General features: G+C 42.6%; 2 protein-coding genes across 3 annotated transcripts in view; one reads left to right on the top strand and one right to left on the bottom strand.

The window, feature by feature from the left end:
- Positions 1–3,861: 3,861 nt before the first annotated feature.
- LOC130919363 (UDP-glucuronosyltransferase 2B16-like) lies at positions 3,862–7,288 on the bottom strand. Its single transcript, XM_057841975.1, has 2 exons — positions 6,965–7,288; positions 3,862–6,881 (listed from the first exon to the last, which is right to left on the bottom strand). The coding sequence occupies exon 2, from the start codon at positions 6,872–6,874 to the stop codon at positions 5,282–5,284; it is 1,593 nt and encodes a 530-aa protein (XP_057697958.1). The 5' UTR covers positions 6,875–6,881; positions 6,965–7,288; the 3' UTR covers positions 3,862–5,281.
- Positions 6,595–16,899, top strand: part of LOC130919362 (retinal Mueller cells isomerohydrolase-like) — a 36,340-nt gene continuing 26,035 nt past the window's right edge. The window contains exon 1 of one of the 2 annotated variants that reach the window (XM_057841974.1): positions 6,595–6,852. Coding sequence is in view for 1 of the 2 variants with exons in the window: in XM_057841973.1 (XP_057697956.1) it covers positions 16,689–16,699 (11 nt within the window). In the remaining variant the exon portion in view is untranslated. Of the gene's footprint in view, positions 6,853–16,591; positions 16,700–16,899 lie in introns of those variants that run through there. The other variant, XM_057841973.1, reaches the window with a different exon arrangement.

The raw sequence follows: 16,899 nt of genomic DNA on the forward strand, positions 1-16,899 counted from the left end.
CTTTCAACCAATGAAGAGCAAGGGCGTAGGGCTGCATAGGGACAGTAGGGACATAACACTACCCACTTTTCAGGTGCTCAAATTGTCCCCACCAACTTTTAAGCAACCTTATTTGGATTACATAATGACTTCAGTTACAGTGCCTTGCAAAAGTATTCGGCCCCCTTGAACCTTGCAACCTTTCGCCACATTTCAGGCTTCAAACATAAAGATATAAAATTTTAATTTTTTGTCAGGAATCAACAAGTGGGACACAATCGTGAAGTGGAACAAAATTTATTGGATAATTTAAACTTTTTTAACAAATAAAAAACTGAAAAGTGGGGCGTGCAATATTATTCAACCCCCTTGCGGTAATACTTTGTAGCGCCACCTTTTGCTCCAATTACAGCTGCAAGTCGCTTGGGGTATGTTTCTATCAGTTTTGCACATCGAGAGACTGACATTCTTGCCCATTCTTCCTTGCAAAACAGCTCGAGCTCAGTGAGGTTGGATGGAGAGTGTTTGTGAACACAGTGACAGTGGGGATGGTGTGTTCAGGGTGATGAGCTGTGTTGCCTTTACGCCAAACATATCGTTTTGCATTGTGGCCAAAAAGTTCAATTTTGGTTTCATCTGACCAGAGCACCTTCTTCCACATGTTTGGTGTGTCTCCCAGGTGGCTTGTGGCAAACTTTAAACGAGACTTTTTGTGGATATCTTTGAGAAATGGCTTTCTTCTTGCCACTCTTCCATAAAGGCCAGATTTGTGCAGTGTACGACTGATTGTTGTCCTATGGACAGACTCTCCCTCCTCAGCTGTAGATCTCTGCAGTTCATCCATAGTGATCATGGGCCTCTTGGCTGCATCTCTGATCAGTTTTCTCCTTGTTTGAGAAGAAAGTTTGGAAGGACGGCCGGGTCTTGGTAGATTTGCAGTGGTCTGATGCTCCTTTCATTTCAATATGATGGCTTGCACAGTGCTCCTTGAGATGTTTAAAGCTTGGGAAATCTTTTTGTATCCAAATCCGGCTTTAAACTTCTCCACAACAGTATCTCGGACCTGCCTGGTGTGTTCCTTGGTTTTCATAATGCTCTCTGCACTTTAAACAGAACCCTGAGACTATCACAGAGCAGGTGCATATATACGGAGACCACAGATTCTCGATTGGATTCAGGTCTGGACTTTGACTTGGCCATTCTAACACCTGGATACGTTTATTTTTTAACCATTCCATTGTAGATTTGGCTTTATGTTTTGGATCATTGTCCTGTTGGAAGATAAATCTCCGTCCCAGTCTCAGGTCTTGTGCAGATACCAACAGGTTTTCTTCCAGAATGTTCCTGTATTTGGCTGCATCCATCTTCCCATCAATTTTAACCATCTTCCCTGTCCCTGCTGAAGAAAAGCAGGCCCAAACCATGATGCTGCCACCACCATGTTTGACAGTGGGGATGGTGTGTTCAAGGTGATGAGCTATCCAAATCCGGCTTTAAACTTCTCCACAACAGTATCTCGGACCTGCCTGGTGTGTTCCTTGGTTTTCATAATGCTCTCTGCACTTTAAACAGAACCCTGAGACTATCACAGAGCAGGTGCATTTATATGGAGACTTGATTACACACAGGTGGATTCTATTTATCATCATCGGTCATTTAGGACAACATTGGATCATTCAGAGATCCTCACTGAACTTCTGGAGTGAGTTTGCTGCACTGAAAGTAAAGGGGCCGAATAATATTGCACGCCCCACTTTTCAGTTTTTTATTTGTTAAAAAAGTTTAAATTATCCAATAAATGTTGTTCCACTTCACGATTGTGTCCCACTTGTTGTTGATTCTTGACAAAAAAATAAATTTTCATATCTTTATGTTTGAAGCCTGAAATGTGGCGAAAGGTTGCAAGATTCAAGGGGGCCGAATACTTTTGCAAGGCACTGTATATAGGTAATTGAGTTGTAAGGATAGAATTGACCGTACCATAATTAAGTGAATTATTTTCATTATGTACAGACTTACCTCTTTTCACTTGCTGAATGTGCCAGTCCATTTTTTTTTCTCAAACACACGTTTGATTAGCCGATGACTTGACCTCCCCTCTCCCACAAACACACTCACAGCCCCCACAGAAATACAACATGTCAACAACCTGTTGCCTACTCCGCCCCCTTCAAAGAGGAGGGATATTAGTTTGTTTGTTTTTTTTCAACCAGCAGCAACCACTGTAAGTAATGTAAAAAGATGTCAATATTGTGGAGGTGGGGAACACTTCACTAATTTTGCTACTGAAAGTCCAACTGGTATCAGACTAATTAGCATAACATTACACTGTGTGAGTTTGATAACCTGCAAAACTCGAGGAGGAAGCTGCTGAAAGAAAAGTGTACTCGTATATGTGTTTTCTACTGTTTACGTGTTAATTAAACTCTGAGAAATGTAGTGAACCGAGGTTTACCCTTTTCTCCCCAATTTTCATTTTTATTTATGTGGTCTTAAAGCAGCCCAAAGGAGCTTTCATTATTTGTTGAGTTTGGCTGTCCTTGTGGACAAAAGCAGTAGTACTGAAGGAGGGCCCCATTTTTATTTATTTTTGTTCTTCCCTGACTAAAAAGTTTTTTCCAGTTATATTTAATTTCTTTATTTAGATAGACAATGCTCAGTGGTCTTAAGACAAATGTTTATTTTTTGCCTTCCTGGATAATTAAGAGATTATCAACACGTTTGTATTTATTGTGTATGTTAACATAATTTAAATTATGTTCAAATATTGCAATTGAAATTTGCTAATAAACCCAGACATTTATTCTGGAAGTTTTCAAAATCTTTCTTGAGTAGTTTTTGAAAACAAAAGTTTGAATCGGACTGTATATCATCTGAACCAATACACATGAAAGTTAGTATACAGCTTTATTTTGCATTGATCATTTAGCCTATCAATTAATTAGGTTAATATTCCTGATAAATGTAATAATCTGTTTGGTCTTATTAATGTCCCATCCCCAGCAAAAAACTGTACATGCAGGTGATGCTGTTGTATCGTCCCTACCAATGTTGAGACCAAACCTACACCCTTGATAAAGAGGACACCTTTTCACCCATCTTATCTCTTACAAGTGTAATCATGTTCATTGGAGTCAGGTGCTGCTTGTTTCAGCAGAAAATTCATTGGTTGAACTGTCTGCACTATGTTGGTTGGGATGAAATCTAGGACCCTCTTACCCCTTGGTGGACTTTGTTTGGCAACCCTGCAGTAATGTGAAGTGAGGAACCCAATATTAGCACAAATCACCCATGAGCATTTAACGAGTCGACATCCTACTTTTTGATCACTGATCGCTAATCCTGACACCAACAATTTCATTTATGTGAATGTGCCTGGTTGCACCAAGTCATGTGTGTACCCACTCTAGTGTGTGTTAGTCATGCAGAAAATGAAACTGCTGTGTGAAAGCCGCCAAGGAGGCACGGCACCGCCCCCACTAACCGAGGGGGGAGTGAGCTTGTCTCATCCCTCCATCCGCAGCCCAAGCTCACCGACACGGTCAGCTACCCAGGGCAGTCCTCAAGCCCATCCGAAATTCTAGGGTCAGGGTTTAGGGTTGCGCGACGTCTGTAAACGGGGGTATCCAGGGTAAAACGGACAAATTAAAAATAGTTTGGGGGCTTCCTGCGCCATGAATCTGCTATGGCAGCATTTAGACATATTGTTCTACCAAACACAACAGTTGTTTTGGTTTGAAATACAGCAGTTTATTTTAAAGAGGGGTGCAAGAGCAGAAACTGCTTTTTCAGTCTTGTCTGTGTTTTCTGCCATATATATATATATATATATATATATATATATATATATATATATATATATATATAATTACAGTGGGGCAAATAAGTATTTAGTCGGCAAGGGCATTGAAGATGACACGTGGCTGGGTCTTTCAGCATGACAATGATCCCAAATACACAGCCAGGGCAACAAAGGAGTGGCTTCGTATGAAGCATTTCAAGGTCCTGGAGTGGCCTAGCCAGTCTCCAGATCTCAACCCCATAGGAAATCTTTGGAGGGAGTTGAAAGTCCATGTTGCCCAATGACAGCCCAAAACATCACTGCTCTTGAGGAGATCTGCATGGAGGAATGGGCCAAAATACCAGCAACAGTGTGTGAAAAGCTTGTGAAGAGAAACAGAAAACGCTTGGCCTCAGTTATTGCCAACAAAGGGGACATAACAAAGTATTGAGATGAACTTTTGGTATTGACCAAATACTTATTTTCCACCGTGATTTGCAAATAAATTCTTTAAAAATCAAACAATGTGATTTTCTTTTTTCCCCCACTTTCTGTCTCTCATGGTTGAGGTTTACCCATGTTGACAATTACAGGCCTCTAATATTTTCAAGCGGGAAAACTCGCACATTTAGTGGTTGACTAAATACTTATTTGCTCCACTGTACATAAAGTTTGAATTGCGATGTTTAGCGTATCACAAGTAAAATAAATAGAAATGTACAGCGAATTGAGTGATTTGTAAGTCGCAAACAATGATTGAAAAGAATAAGATGTGCCCCCACCCCACAAACACACTAATATACCCAGACATCATAAACCATAGAATCTAAGGATGTCACAAATTATGAATCAAGACTAAATACTCATACCAGAACAACTCAACTTCCTCTGTCTATTGGTGAATAGCTCAGCTGTGGAATGATGCCTTTGGGATTGAAGATCTTACTTCAAGGAGGCTAGCGATTCTTCATTTATCACCCATCTCCATATCTCGTGAGCCCCCTTTCCCCCCTCATAGCAATGCCAGCTCATTGGACAATCAATAATGAGATCCCGTGATAAAGAGCCTCCAAACTTATTGAAGAAAGCTAACTTTCTGGCCTAAAAATGATATTTTCTGCTCTGCATATTCAGGAGTCTGCACTGCACACAGGAGTTAAATGTGAAGAGATCCAACATAGCCTACGCTGGTTTCTGTACCAAAAGAAATAGACCTTTGAGGTTATATGACAACGCATTCCAAACAGGGCTCTCCTTGAACAGGCAGGTCTTAACTAGTTCTAGGTTTTTGGGAACAATTACCACATTGGTTTCACGGAATGTGATAAAGTTCATTTGAAATAGAAGGGATGGCAGCCAATGATCACATTCCAGTGGGAGATAATACTAAACAGTTTGATTTCTCCTAATATCGTCAAAGAAACAGCTCATTATTAATTTGTTTTACAGATGTGATCCTGAAAAACACAACAGGGAGCACAATCATAACTGCCATCTTTGTAAAGAAACAATATGACTGATCTAGTCACGTTTCAATTTCCTCTTACATAAAGCTGAGCACAACAGTCTCATCACGATAAAAAATGTTAACAACAAAACAAGCACAACCCCAGACAGGAATAGATATACGTCCACAGAGTAGTAGGCGTACCAGGGTAGCTTGTAGGACTCGGTCCTCAGGTGAGCTGCACCCTGGTGCCGCATAACAAACTCGATCCAGAAGAGAGCATTGTCTAGCGGTGGGATGGGCTGGTCTTTGTGGAGCTTGGAGAGCTTCTGCATGTTGTTCCTGTAGGAAGGATTGGTAATAACTTCCTGGAGGGCCTTCAGGAAGTTATCATCTTTGTTAATTAAGGCCAATGTGACCATCACACCTGCTCCTCTCTCTGACAAACGCACCAGGTTGTCATACTGGTCAAAAAACAATGGTATTCCCACCACTGGGACGCTGTGGTAAATTGCCTCCAGGACGCCGCTTGTCCCACCATGAGCCACGAAGACTTTAGTCTTGGGATGCCCAAGCAGGTCATTTTGTGGCATCCAGCCCACAAGGAGGGTGTTGTTACCCAAAGTGGAAGGCTTGGAACCTCTGTAGCTCCAGATGACCTTTTGCGGGAGCTTGGCAAAAGTAGCTGCGATCTCATCGGCGACATCTTCAGGGAGTTGGCTCACAATAGTCCCCAAAGACATGACGATAATGCCATGTTCTCCAGAACTCTGTACAAACTCCTCCAGGTGGTCGGGTAGAGGTTCTGCGGGCTTACACTGGATGCCTCCCATGTAAATTACGTTGGGCATGGTGGGGCGAGGGAACTCAAAGACAAAGTCTGCTCTCATGAGCCACAAGTCAGCACTCTGGATAAGTTCATCAAATCTTACCTCTGGGCCAAAGAACTGATCGCAGACAGCTTGGTAATGAGGTATGACTAAAAATATATACTGGAATTCCCATGTGGCGAAGTATATAAGATTCTTAATCCTTTGGAAGAAAGTCATCTTATCAGACAGTCCGGAGCCAGTCATAGGAACGTAAGACAAAGGAGTAGGCGCCAGGACCAGATGCCCCTCTTTGCTCATCACCCAACGCACATTATAGACTAAAGGTCGCTGTAGAGCATGAGCCAACATGATACCCGTTCCCAACTCCGGGTCTGTGAGAACCAGGTCATACTGACTCTCCCTCAGACGAGCCATTAAATTGTCATCTTTTAATATCTCAATGGCCAACTTGCACATGATCCTGCTGGTACCGGACATCGCCTTGAACATTTGAAGATTAAGACTTAGAAAGCTCATCAAGGAGCTTTGCTGCCTCTCCAGAGCAAAAGTCTTCTCCAGAAGAGGATTGACAAAGTCCGGGTCGAACACTTCGTTGACGGATACCGTGATGGTGTTGTAGTGTGGCATGCCATCCTTAATGTACCAGCTCTTATCAGTCCGTATCACATCCATGGAGTGACCGTGAGAGTGGAGTGCTTTAACCAGGACCTCCATATTCAACCAGAGGCTGCCCTCGAAGGGTACTACAAGAATCTTACCACAAAAACAAACTCTCCACGATGACAACAACACAAGGAGTGCTAGGAAGAAAAGTGAGTATCCATGCATGGGCATCTTTAATCTGAAGAAGCAAACAACAACAAACTCAGTCAAGTGTATGAAACACATTGTACTTTATTTTTAAGAATGAGATCGTAAACATACCTCGTTGGAGCAGCTAACTTCACACACAAACTATTGTGTTCCTCAAGTTTGAATTACTGAGCGGATAGAGAACAAATAATCTCTTACATAACGGAACATTAGCTGGTTTTTTCCCCCCTTCTGGAATTCTGATCTTTTGTTTGAGCCAGAGTCAAATCTCTTTCCGCTCGTGTTTTTTCCATCCCACTTGGATCCTGCTGGAGGCAGTCTTTCAGGTCCTCCGCGTGTTCGTTTTCAATTCAGGTCAGACGACCAGACTGGATTACCAAATAAAAGACTGGAAGCAAGAGGTCAATACTGCGCAGTTTTAATTTCAGAAATTTCTGGGTGCACTTAGCTACAAGACAGGCTGTATAGGAAATGCACACTGATCAAGAAACCCGGCCTTCTTTAAATACAAATAAGGAGGTGTGACTAAAACGCTGCGTGATTAGTTCTTCCTGTGGATCTTGCAAAATAAGTTGAGCCTTGTTGTGTTGGCAGTTAAAAGTCCATGATTATCTGACACAAAACTAACTATCAGCAGTTTCTGGGAAAACAATTCAATTTGATTGCATTAGGGAAGATGCATACTGACTTCAAGCCTTAGTGGCATTTCCGGTTTTATTTTGAATTGTATTGTGTGCCAAAGAATAGTGACATACAAATTAGCACTTTATCCCATTTTAGAGGTTTGAGGTTGAAATTTAATGGGTTCTCTGCGAATATTTAGGGCTCACATGTATGCTAGGTTAAGTGAAGATTTAAGTCAGAGATGTCTACATTGTTTTAAATTGATACCACATAATAGCCCTCGGATAAATAAAGTGGCTTGGTAATTACACAAGCAGCTAACAGAGGAAGACATTTGATTTGTATTATTTTTTACATTTGGATTAAAATACTCTTACACTGACCGCCTGTTGTGTATTCATCAGCGGTGTCTTCACACAGCATCCAGAACATGTTCATACAGATCTGCCACATCACTTAAAAACAGGTGTATGCATGCATTCACAATTTGAGACAAAGCTTGTTGTTCAGTGGGGCAAATAAGTATTTAGTCAACCACCAATTGTGCAAGTTCTCCTACTTGAAAAGATAAGAGAGGCTTGTAATTGTCAACATGGGTAAACCTCTAACATGAGAGACAGAATGTGAAAAAAAAAACAGAAAATCACATTGATTTTTAAAGAATTTATTTCCAAATTAGAGTGGAAAATAAGTATTTGGTCACCTACAAAAAATCAGGATTTCTGCCAGTCAAATAGGTCTAACTTCTTCTAACAAGGTCTAATGAGGTCTAACTAGGCTCCACTCGTTACCTGTATTAATGGCACGTGTTTTAACTCATTATCACGCCGGTGTCGTGCCAATGTAGTTAACCCAGTCATAAATAGTGGAGCCATATGGAGGTAGATTTGTGTCTTTATTATTCAATCAAAAAAAAAGTTTGAAAAAAAAAAGTTCCTTCAAAGAAAATGTATATTTTCAATCCAAAAAAAAGTCGCTTCAATAAAAAAAAAAAAGTGTTTGAGTGCTAAAATAAATTTGAAAATAAAAATGCATGTGAAAGCTATTTTTCTTTGATTGAAATTTTTGGGGGGATTCAAGCAACTTTTTTGATTGAAGTAATGTTGATTTGTGTTCGGGCAACATTTTGGCAAGGACGTTTTTGTCTTAATTATTATATCAAAAAATAAGTGGCTTCAAAAAATATATATTTTCAAAAAGAAAAATCACTTCAATCAAAAAAAAAGGAACATTTCAATCATAGAAAACGTTTCTGAATGCGAAAAAATATTTGAGATTGAAAAATTTGCATTTGAACACTTAAATTTTCATTGAAAAAGTTTGATTTTATTGACGCAATCCTGTTTGTGTTTGGGCCATATTATGGGTAGGACATTTGTGCCTAAATCATTCAATCAAAACCAAAAAAAAGTTGCTTCAATCCCAAAAAATATTTTAAACAAAGAAAAAAAAAACATCTGAAAGATAAAATTGCCCTCCCCTAATTTTTTTTTTGTTTTTTGTTTTTTTGGTGAAAATTATATGCAAAGCAAATGACTGTCTAAGGTGCTAGTCACATGATTTGTTTGAAAAATTATTTTGACCCGTTATAAAAATATATTTTTTGTTCATTTCATTCATTTTTGTTGCAGTTCTATTGCTTTCCAACTTTTACGTTTATAGGAAAGTCGGTTTCATGCAATTACACTTTTCGGCCACCAGGCGGGGGCCTGGCCCCCCCTTAAAATCCGCTTATGAATGGAAGGTAGGATCCCGCTGGCTTTGTTTTGTTGTCTTATCGGCTCTCTGCCTACCACTTAGGTTAGTATTTTACTTATCCCTGTCGACCTACTGTCATGGACCCATTGTATTCTTTTCAGGCAGCGATTGTGTGTATTTTAGTATTTAATAAACCATTGAACGCTTCCTTCCATTGTTTTCTGCTTTGAAGTACAACCTTGTTTCCGCAGTGTAATCGGAGTAAAATGAAGCATTACACTGACGCGGGACTTGGTGCACGCATACCTTCTTTCCGTCCACGAGAAAAAGTGAGGATAAGCCACAGTAATAGGGCGGTAGGTGGGTCCCACAAGTTTTTCTATGGCATGGCTCCCGAGGCGTGGCCTCCTCTCTGCCTGGGCTGCCGGCCGCGGGAGTGTGGGGATGTCGGTGCTCCGGTCTTGCATCGCCCCACGGCGGCTCCTCGGCGTTCTCCTGCCTCCGCCTTCCCCTCTCTTCTCTAACTGGGTATCCGCCCTGTGCTCCGCCGCGGATCGCTGGCTGGGCGGCGGTGTATCTGCTGGATGTTACCTGCTACGGCGGGGGACCCTGCCCTGCCCTGGGCTTGGTGGGCCGCTGGAGGCCCCGTGACGTGCCGTGCCGGCTGGGGGGCTGCGGCTCGTGGCCCGGGTGGGCGGACGGGGTTGGGGAAGGGTGCGGAGTTGGTGGTGCGTCCCCTCTTGCCATTCCCAAGGGCCCGTAGATGAGCGCGCGGGTGGCCCAGGGGACCACCCTGGATTCCGGGGGGGGTCGAGGGCTTCTTTGCTGGGCTGCGGGGCTCGCGTGTGGCTGGATGTTATTGGGTGCGCTCTGGCGGGGGTCATGGTGTCATGGATTGGCCATGGGGCGGCATAGGGTCGGTCGCCAACGGGCTTACACTCACAAGGGATTCACACGATTACTGGGTTCAAGATCACAGAGATGATTTGTGTACACTCTACCCCTTTCTATCACTTAGTTTATAGACTCGCCTACCTTCTTCCCCCTCTTTCCCTGGTCAACAGGCCCCCCACATGGTGTCAACCGGAAATACATTTAGCTGACGATAGCACCAACATATTAGTAGTTAGTGTAGTTAGGCGTTCAATGTATATCTTGTTGTTGTTTGTGTATCTTCTCTTTCTTCTCGTGTTTCTTTTCTTCTGTTCCCCCATAACCCCTTCCTGTTCGCTGTTTTGTCATAATAAATGAGGTATGTTGAATGATCACAAAGAGAGTATGTCAGACTCTCAATGTGAAACATTAAAACTGTTCAGACTATCTGGGCACTTAGACTTCCATTCTCTGTGTCAAACAGCTGAACAGGACAGGTTAAAAAAAAAAGAAAAGGTGAGGATAAGAAAGCCTCATCACGTCCCGAAAACACACCCCAGATTCACTTCCCCGGTTACAGTGAGAGAGAAGAAAGGTCCAAACACCTTCTTACTGAGTGATGGGAAGACTTGGAATGCCAGTAATCTTGCCCACACTTCTCCTGTGGCTGGACAGGACACTGACACATCTCGACTGCAACGCACAAATGCCAGTCATTCACCTTCTCACAAAATGCCACGTGTTAAAACCAAACCCAAGTGGCACAAGGACTACATTATACCATAGATTGACCAATTTAAATTGAAATTAATACACTTAAAATGTTAATCCATTAAAATGATTGATACTTGCTGGGCATTTGTGAAAGCTTATTAAGAGTGTTCTTTTTTTAATTATACACACTGTTTTACTGTGTTAATATGCCTATGTAAAGGTAAGTTATTTACCGAGTTACTTGGAGAGAGAGGAGATGTTGTGTTCCCTGAGTATAGCACCAGGTGGCAATATTGCCTCAGTAGAAAGTAAGCGACACGCGGAAGAAGCCTGATGTTGCTGTGTGCCATGCTGTGATGGCCATACATGTTGTTTACTAGCTGCTACTGCTGTACTGTTTATTTTTACTGATTGCACAGTAAAGAGCCATATGAGTTCAAACCGATGCTCGTTATTTTTATACCGACACCACAGACCTATTTACGTAAAATAAATGCTAACTGCACGTTTTTGTTTTTTTTTGTGTGTGTTTTTAACCAAGAATCCAGAATGTTTTATGTCCATATTTATAAAGAATTCAGGGATTTAAGCATTTATTCACAAGAAGTTTTACTGAAAAAAGCTCTGTTTACATAAGGCGGTCACTAGCTACATTTACTAGCATTGTACTTCGACGTATTTACATAAAATAAAGCTAACTGCACGCTTTTGTTGTTGTTGTTGCTTTAAACCAAGAATGGAGACTGTTTTATGTCCATACTGTATCTATAAAGAATTCAGGGTTTCAAGCATTTATTCACAAGAAGTTTCAACAAAAAAAGCTCTTTGTCTGTGATTCCACTCGGTCAGCTTGGACGACCTCGCCAACAATGCAGGCCCCCTATTTATCAGCCCCGCGCCCCATGTCCCGTCAATACATTATGAAGTCTATGGCTTTAGTTATTTATCTAACGGTCGCAGCGACACATGCAGCGATCCAACGCCTGATTTAGGTCGCAAAAGTACGAAAGCTGTACCACATACAAACAGGAAGGATTGTCACAGGAGTGATTTGTTCGAGGATTCAAGGTAATTATTATATTTTTCGTTTTTTCACAAGAATTTTCAACATAAAAAGCTCCGTTCTAAGGCTGCCACCACATCGTCTTACAGACTAGCATCATTCGTCAACATATTTATGTAAAATAAATGCTAACTGTTCGTTTTTTTGCTCTTTTAACAAAGAATCGAGACTGTTTTATGTCCATTATCTATAAAGAATTTGGGGATTTAAGCATTTATTCACAAGAATTTTCACCGGAAAAGCTCTTTACATAAGGCGGCCGCTAGATTTACTAACAGACTAGCATCGTACTACGACATATTTACGTAAAATAAAGGCTAACTGCATTGGTTTTTTTTTTCTTTCTTTTAACCAAGAATCTAGACTGTTTTATCTAGACTGTTTTACGTCCATATCTATAAAGAATTCTGTGATTTAAGCATTTATTCACAAGAATTTTCACCGGAAAAGCTCTGTTTACCTAAGACCTAAGGTTTACCGAGCGAGTTTAGCTCATCCCTCCACCTGCAGCCTTAGCTCACCGACACGGTCAGCTTCCCATGACCCAGGGTAGTCCTCAAGCCCATCCGAGATTCTACCAACCATCCATTAGAAAGCAGACGAATAGATGTGCAATCATCCCCCCACGCCCACCACTATATCCACCCATCCAGAAACCTCGCCGACACCGCAAAGGGGACCACAGCGAGACCACCATGGACCCTGAGGCCCAGGCCAGGAGAGGACCTCCACCCAGAGGAAGCGCTCCCCCAATGGCGCTAACAGCATGGTGACCCCCTCCTGGGTCCATGGAGGATGCCCCAACACCCTTGGTAAATGATGCATTAGAGTGGTGGGAGGGCCATCCTGAACTACAAAGCCCCGTTCCAACTCCTCCTGAAAGCCCTGAATGATAAGCCTAAAGTGGCAGATACTTGTTGCGAAAAGTCATGAGTGCATGAAGTAAGAGGCAACTCGTGTGGGCCATGCCCCACCTGTCAAAACAAACGGCCCCAAGATGAAATGAGTGACGTGGTCCCCACATCTTCTAGCACACGACTTTCCCATATGCCAAATTTTGGCGCCGAGGTCTGTCATAAGGGGTACACCGATAAAACTAGATGTGGAGTAGGGGAGAACGCACAATCAAGTCAATTGTGTGCATGAAGTAACCAATATTTTCTTAAAGACTAATCATAAATATGTTTTCAGTAACTACGTTTCAAATTATACCTTGTTTAAGTTTGAGGCATTTACTTCGCACCATCGTGATGGCAAAATTGGTCACAAGCTCAGATCTAGGAGTGGGGAACCTCTTGGTACCTCACGATTCGATACGATTTGCGATACAAAGCTCCCGAAAACGATGATCTCACTATATGGCAATACAATGATTATTGATACATTGGTCAGGAAATCCATCCATCATCTGCTGCTTAATCCGGGGTCGAGTATCGGGGGCAGCAGTTTTAGCAGGGAAGCCCAGACTTTCCTCTCCCCAGCCACTTCAACAAGCTCCTCCGGCGGGAACCCAAGGCGTTCCCAGGCCAGGAGAGAGACATGGTCTCTCCAGCGTGTCCTGGGTCGTCCACGGGGCCTCCCGCCGGTGGGACATGCCCGGAACACCTCTCCAGGGAGGCGTCCAGGAAGCATCCTAACCAGATGCTCGAGCCACCTCAACTGGCTCCTCCCAACGCGGAGAGGTAGCGGGTTGACACAGAGTCCCTCCCGGATGACCAAGCTTCTCACCCTATCTCTAAAGGAGAGCCCGGACACCCTGCGGAGGAAACACATTTCGGCTGCTTGTATCTGGGGTCTTGCTCTTTCGGTCAGGACCCACAGCTCGTGACCATAGGTGAGGGTAGGAACATAGATCAAATGGTAAATCAAGAGCTTCGCCTTTCGGCTCAGCTCCTTCTTCACTACTACGGACCGGTGCAGAGTCCACATCACTGCAGATACTGCACCGATCCGTCTGTCAATCTCCCGCTCCCTTCTACCCTTACTAGTGAACAAGACCCCAAAATACTTGAACTTCTCCACTTGGGGCAGAATCTCCAGACCCGGAAAACCCGGAGAGGGCACGCGACCCTTTTCCGGCACCCCACTTTTTAAAAAGGGGGACCGGAGGTGCTGGAGAGGAGGGTCGGTCGGAAAGTCGAATCTCTCTCTCGGTTTTCTTCCCAGTCGTGGAACAGTGGACCAGCTCTACACCCTCGGCAGGATCCTCGAGGGTGCATGGTAGTTCGCTCGACCAGTCTGGATGTGTTTTATGGATTTGGAGATGGCGTTCTACCGTGTGCCTCGGGGAGTCCTGTGGGGGGTGCTCCGGGGATACGAGGTACCGAGCCCCTTGGTAAGGGCCGTTCGGTCCATGTACGACTGGTGTCAGAGTTTGGTCCGCATTACCCGCAGTAAGTCGAATTCGTTCCCAGTGAGGGTTGGACTCCGCCAAGGCTGTTCTTTGTCACCAATTCTGTTTATGTATATTGACAGAATTTATAGGCGCAGCTGAAGCGTTGAGGGCATCCGGTTTGGTGACCTCAGCATTGCATCTCTGCATTTTGAAGATGATGTGGTGCTGTTGGCTTCATCAAGCCGTGACCTCCAACCCTCATTGGAGTGGTTCGCAGCCGAGTGTGAAGCGGTTGGGATGAGACCTTAGTCCTCAGCCAGATAAGGGTCAGGAAATCATTCTACAAAAGTGATAAACAGACAAGCAAGCCATCTTCATCCTTCCTCTGTAAGTTAATTACTAGTAGACGTCCAATCCATTTGAGCTAGGAGGGTGGCAACGAATGAACCCCTCCCACTTCAAACGGGCCCCCTCCCACTTCCATGGCCGTCAACAGCAGCCAATGCCAGGCAACGAAGTCATTTTCGGCCATTTCACCTGTTGCTTTTCAGTCACTTCCTGTTAATTTGGGGGCATTTTATGGGTCACTTCCTCTTGATTTCGGGTTACAGAACAGTGACCTGGGGTTGAATGGGCAGTGACTCAAACGCAACAGGAAGGGACCAAATGCCCAAAAATGAACAGAAAGTGACCTGTAAATAACTCGAAAATTGGAAGTTACTGGGAATGCTCTGGTTTTGAACGAACGAATGTTCATTCGCCCTTCCCGGTCTTAATGGGTTGGCCGTCATGAGCGCCGTCAGTGGCAGCCATAGAGTTAACTGTGACACTATTATGGTGGAAGATTTTGGAGAGCAACTTGCTGTTTTTTGTTTTTTTTTTCAATGATATCTCGATTCTTGACAGGAGCATATTCATAACCTTTTGGGAGTCAAAGTATCACGATATATATGGCGGAAAACACAGACAAGATTGAAAAAGCAATTTCTGCTCTTGCACTCCTCTTTAAAAGAAACTGCTGTATTTTAAGCCAAAACACCTGTTGTGTTTGATAGAACAATATGTCTATATGTTACCATAGCAGATTCATGGCGCATTAAGCCCCTAAACTATTTTTAATTTGTCCGTTTTACCTGAAAACCCCGTTTACAGACGTCGCGCAACCGCTTTTGTTTCAACCCAGCCATAAAATGAAGGAAATTAATTATATATACTGTATTATTCAAAATGTCTGTCGTTTTTAGCTTTAAATCATTCATTGATGTCTCATATTTCATTTACGACTTTAAATTATTTACTCACATATTTTAAACTTTTAAACAAATTATGTCACAATGAAAAAAATGGCGTCTGTAAAAAAGTCACGGATATCTACCTAACTATCGCTTAATTGTATATATATATATTTTTTGTGTTACTTTTGAATTTTGTCCGATATATTAGATGATAAATAATTGATCCAAACAAAGAAAAATTGAAAAAAAAAAAAAAGTTTAAAGACCATCCCTTGATGTCTGCGATTTCTGCATCGCGACCCTTGTTATATTACCATGTTTCACCCATAAAATCCCCCAAAAATCCAACTGTGGCCATACACAGCTGTATCTGTATGACACTCAGTGATACATGCTACATGGAGTTTTTGGATTGAAACAAGGTAAGTATGCGATAATATCTTGTTAAAGTCATGGCATCTGTAATTCTGCTCTCGCGTGCTCTCACCTCCAGATAGGGTTTTGCTGTTTAAACAACTCTAAAATGCCCTCCTGTTCAAAATTTTTCGTCCCCCAGAAAAATGAAAATTTAAGCTTTCCAATGATGTATCACACATGCATTTCGGACAATTCTGAAAGTTCACCAAATTGGGGGTCTCAGAGCGGAACTTCAAGTCACCTGAGTGTTTTCTGCCATAACTATTTCAATATTTTGTCACATTCCTAGTCAGATCAGGAGATTCTATACACTCGCTGGCCAAAACAAGCACTTTCCCAACCTTTAAGTTATTAACTGACAATATCTTTGTTATTACTTTTTAAAGTGTCGTAGAAAATTTCATCTCCTCTCTGTGTTGCTGCCTCTGCAATCGACAAAACCAACCAGTAAAAGTACTTCCTGCTGCTTCGAGAGTTTCTCCAAGTTGTCTGGAACTAATTAGAACATTCTTTCACATACACAAGCACAATCAGTCAAACTCACGGCCCACAGCCCCCTCCCCATACTTTGTTAGTTTTTCTCTCTGTCAGGTAAACAAAGTTCTTGTTTTGGAGACCGCTAAAAAACAAAGCCGTCTTGCTCATCTTATTTTCATGCTGCACGAAGGAGAAAAATAGAGGGGGAGGAAAGCTGGTGGAGAAAAGCAAATGGGCTAAAGAAGAGGGGAAGGAGATGCATAGGAGAGCAGTGGGGTTAAGAAAGGAGGTGGGAAGGAGGAGGAGAATCAGCTCACTCATAACAGGAAATTAGTGTGTGGTATAAATGCAGCCTGAACTTCTTGTGCAACTGGAGAGATTCTTTTACGAACATTCAACATGGTCAGCCGGTGAGTAAAGCTCTTCCTATCAATATAGTTATTTTCTCTAGAAGTGCACAGATCTAAACTAATACAACAAAACTTTGCAATGGACTAAACTAAGGAACATGCATTTTCTAGATGCTTATAGAATAGTGAGCATTTGAGGACTTACACTGCTATAACTCTCACCTCTCCCACATGCCGTACAAAGAGAAACCCACCGGAGC

The sequence above is a fragment of the Corythoichthys intestinalis genome, chromosome 7, assembly GCF_030265065.1.
Source record: "Corythoichthys intestinalis isolate RoL2023-P3 chromosome 7, ASM3026506v1, whole genome shotgun sequence".
Lineage (NCBI taxonomy): Eukaryota > Metazoa > Chordata > Actinopteri > Syngnathiformes > Syngnathidae > Corythoichthys > Corythoichthys intestinalis.

Coding starts and splice junctions, on each gene's coding strand:
- LOC130919363 (XM_057841975.1), bottom strand. CDS start 6,874: ATGCCCATGCATGGATACTCACTTTTCTTCCTAGCACTCCTTGTGTTG.